Source organism: Propithecus coquereli, unplaced genomic scaffold (genome assembly GCF_000956105.1).
Source record: "Propithecus coquereli isolate 6110/MARCELLA unplaced genomic scaffold, Pcoq_1.0 Scaffold42, whole genome shotgun sequence".
In the NCBI taxonomy this organism is placed as follows: Eukaryota; Metazoa; Chordata; class Mammalia; order Primates; family Indriidae; genus Propithecus; species Propithecus coquereli.
In genome coordinates, this window is record NW_012149952.1 from 6,005,089 (window position 1) to 6,009,290 (window position 4,202).

Below are 4,202 nucleotides of genomic sequence, written 5' to 3' on the forward strand. Positions count from 1 at the left end.
TTCTTTCCAGGAAGCTATCTTGATTAAGACCACTCTCTTAACTCCACATCCCATCTGCCCTTTGATTGTTGTATGTGTGTGTTGTGCATGTGCACACATGTGAGTATGTATTTTCTATCTCCCAAAGTAGATCATAAGCTACTAAAAGACATTTCTCAGGCAAAACCCTTTCTACCCCCTACCATAAGGCAGGTCTTATAAGACAGAAGAAGAGAGGATATGCAGAGCCAAAATGCACCCCCAACCTTTGGGATCACCTCAGAAATGTCCAGTACTCTAGCTATAGATAAGCAATTACGGCCCCAGCCCCCAGCAGATGGCCAGGGGACAGCCAACATACTCAGTAAATACATATTGATGTGAGCTGAGGTTTGCAGCCCTGCTCAAGAACAGATGGTAGTGCTCATTTCTAAGTCTCTAAAAAATAATAAATAGTAATAATAATAATTAAAACCCTTAAAAAATTACATTGCAGGATGGGATAATGAAAAAGTTCTGGAGATGGATGGTGGTAATAATGGTTGCACAACAACGTGAATGTACTGAATGCTACTGAACTATACATTCAGGATGTAAGGGCAATCTGGCTATGACATCTTTCGCCCCATTGGTCACCAGGGTTGAACTGTACATTTAAAAGTGGTTAAGATGGCACATTTTATATTGTGCATATTTTATCACAATAAAAAATACATACATAGCCATGAAAAAATGTTCACCATAGAGTGAAAAAAGCAGATGAACTGAATGAAATATATTACTTTCATTTAAAAATATATAATATAAACATACAAAGATGGAAACAAGTCTAGACACGTCCAGAAGACTATATAAATCATATCATTAACAAAGGTGATATCTAGGAGGTAAAGTAAGAGGGGCTTATTTTCTCTTTTTTGCTCATCTATATTTTCTGATTTTCTATAATGAGTATGGATTAATTGGTACTTTTTAAAAGCAAGGTTTCGTTCAGTGCACTGTCCCTCTGCATTCCAAATCCAGAGGTACCAGCTAGCCTTTAAGTACCTATGAAGAGTCAAAGACCTTGTACCCACCCAACTTTTCAAGCTCTTCTTCCTAATGCCCTACATGCACGCAGCTCTAAACAAAGCCCTCTGCTTTCTCTTCCACACGTCTGATTTAACAATCTAGCATACCAGCTTTTTGCTTGCCTCATTCTCCCAGGCCCTGGAGACTCAGTTCTCTAGCAGGTAACAAGAGAACAGGCTTTTGGGAGAAGAATATGTGGTGAAGAGAAGAGAAAGTTGACTCACGTCTTCATTGGTTGTCTGGTTGAGAGCCACAAGGAAAGTGTGAAATCCAGTCAGTCCCACGACGGACCAGAGAGTGAAGAAGCAAATGAGGACTTCTAGAACAGTGAGGTGAGGTTAAGGAATGTTGAAGCCACACCAGGGGACTTGGGGTCTCAGACCATATTCATGGCACCAATCATACCATCTTTACCTTTTGGAATGTATATCACAAAAAGCCAAGTATCTGTATATATTAACAGATGAATTCTGAACTCACTGGACAGATCCCTTATGAAAGGTACATGATTTCTATTTATTCATTATGAGTAGATCTCTAGCATCTCTAGTGTATTTAAGTGTTTGCCTGTTTATTCGTCACTGGCTCCTTAAAGGGGATGTTTAGGAGGGGCCCAAGCTAAGCAATGTTGGCCATAACTGTCAATGCAAATTCCATCAAAAAATAAATTGTATAAATGAAAAATTAGTTAGATAAAAAGATGTGATTTACAGAAATCTAATCTGAATCTCCTTTACGAAAATGCGGCCACTGTCCAAAATAAGCCTTAGCTATAACTGGAAGGCGGGGCTTCCAGTAAGTGACATAAGAGGTGTATTGAGGCAAAGTACAGCCCATTAGAGAAGACAGAGCTGAACCTGGGATCACAGAGACTTGGGAGGGAGGCAGCCAAAAAGGGGGTAAGAAAAAGACCTCCCTTTAAGCCCTGGCCATCTTCCATTTTGGTTGCTACCACTAAGACTACATTTTCTTTATTTTAGACCTTGGCACACTCTGGTGTCTGAAAAACTAGATAGTGGGAGAACTGTGGGGAGAAAGCATGCTGGAAAGTAGTTTAAGAAGGCTTCACAGGGACATACTGCCAGGGGAGGATATGTTCCAGGAGTTTCTTTCAATGTCTCCAGGAAGCCAATTTTCAAGGATTCTGTGAAATTGGGAGGAGGAGTAGAGAGAAAAATTAGTGAATTTAGTCAAAACTGCACACTATCCTAGTGCCTATTCACTTCCTTCCCTCCCTATCCCGTGTTACACACTGACAAGAGAGAAGCTCTCACTTAGGCAAGGGTGAAGAATCTCACCTCCAAGCTGGTAGCATCATGACTAAAGAATTCCCATTTCTAGTGCAGGACCAGGCCCGAACTGGAGTCAGGCAGAAGCCAAGCGTGGGGCTCCTTTCCCTTTTCCCTAGCCCCCAACTATGGACATATAGGGCAATATTAACAGATGAAAGAAATCAGAAACACCAAGAAAAATCCTTTCTCCTCACCAATCTGTGCCCTCTCTTGCTCAAAATCCAGCTCAGAACTCCTTTCTTTCCAGGAAGCTATCTTGATTAAGACCACTCTCTTAACTCCACATCCCATCTGCCCTTTGATTGTTGTATGTGTGTGTTGTGCATGTGCACACATGTGAGTATGTATTTTCTATCTCCCAAAGTAGATCATAAGCTACTAAAAGACATTTCTCAGGCAAAACCCTTTCTACCCCCTACCATAAGGCAGGTCTTATAAGACAGAAGAAGAGAGGATATGCAGAGCCAAAATGCACCCCCAACCTTTGGGATCACCTCAGAAATGTCCAGTACTCTAGCTATAGATAAGCAATTACGGCCCCAGCCCCCAGCAGATGGCCAGGGGACAGCCAACATACTCAGTAAATACATATTGATGTGAGCTGAGGTTTGCAGCCCTGCTCAAGAACAGATGGTAGTGCTCATTTCTAACCAATCCTAAGGTGCCTTCACAATGGTAAAAGCCCCACCAAGAAACCCAACCACCCCCCTAAGCTGTCCTTAAGTCTCCCCCGACCCCATCCTGCCCCCACTCCAACAACAGGCACTGCCCTCCATACTCACTGAGGGCCACATAGACGATGTTGAAGGCGAAGACATAGATTGTGAGGAGGGAAAGAGAGAGGATGAAGAGGTAGAAGTAGCGGTAGTTCCTCTTTCCAACACAATTCCCCACCCAGGGGCAGTGATGGTCGAAGCGCTCTGTGAAAAGAAAGAGAAAGTCCAATGCCAAAGCCTCCAGAACAAACAACCCTGCCATCCCCGGGATACCTAATTCAAAGACCTCCAGGGTCATTGCCTATAGCAGTTGCAAAAAAAACATGGGTTTCTAGTTTTTGCCTGTTCAAAATGTTTTCCTAACCTCTCATTTGATCCCTACAATCACTCTAGAAATTGGGCAAAAAGAGATATTCTTTTCCTCATTTTACAGATAAGGAAACTAAGGCACTGAGAGGTTAAGTGATCTGCCTCACTCTGCCAGTTTACAGCAGAGAGATTGCTTTTCCAAATAAAAATCTTAGCAGGTGGGCCTACTAAGTTTAGGGAGAATAACTAGGTGAAAATAGCCAAGGATATTTTGAAAAATGAGAAGTGTGTTTTTCTTAACCCCCAGTTATTAAAAATGTAAAACTATAATAATTAAAATGGTGCAGCATAGCTCAATGGAACAGAAAAAGCCCAGAAACAGACCCTAGAATATACAAGAATTTACTGTCTGATAAACTCAGCATTACAAATTCAGAGATGAAAGGAAATATTATTCCATAAACAATTATGAGACAATTGGCTATTTGGTGGAAAATAATGTTAGATTTTTTGTCCTCACATTATTTATCAAAATAAATTCCAGATGAATTAAAGAGTTAAATATAAAAACAAAGTGAAGCCATAAAATAACTATAAATAATAAATGTAAATTTGTCCTCTGTATGCAGAAGGGCTTTCAAAGCATAAAAGTAATGGAAGAGGCCGGCGCGGTGGCTCACGCCTGTAATCCTAGCTCTCTGGGAGGCTGAGGCGGGCAGATTGTTGAGTTCGAAACCAGCCTGAGCAAGAGCAAGACCCCGACTCTACTAAAAATTAGAAAGAAATTAATTGGACAACTAAAAATATATAGAAAAAATTAGCCGGGCATGGTGGC

At 41.2% G+C, this 4,202-nt stretch overlaps 1 protein-coding gene across 4 annotated transcripts in view; it reads right to left on the reverse strand.

Moving 5' to 3' along the window:
- Positions 1–4,202, reverse strand: part of ZDHHC9 (zinc finger, DHHC-type containing 9) — a 32,334-nt gene that overhangs the window by 5,518 nt on the left and 22,614 nt on the right. For all 4 annotated transcript variants that reach the window (XM_012653393.1, XM_012653394.1, XM_012653392.1 and 1 more), the window contains 3 exons: positions 3,125–3,262; positions 2,146–2,194; positions 1,275–1,377 (listed from right to left, as the gene is read on the reverse strand). In XM_012653393.1, coding sequence (XP_012508847.1) covers positions 1,275–1,377; positions 2,146–2,194; positions 3,125–3,262 — 290 coding nt within the window. The remainder of the gene's footprint in view (positions 1–1,274; positions 1,378–2,145; positions 2,195–3,124; positions 3,263–4,202) is intronic.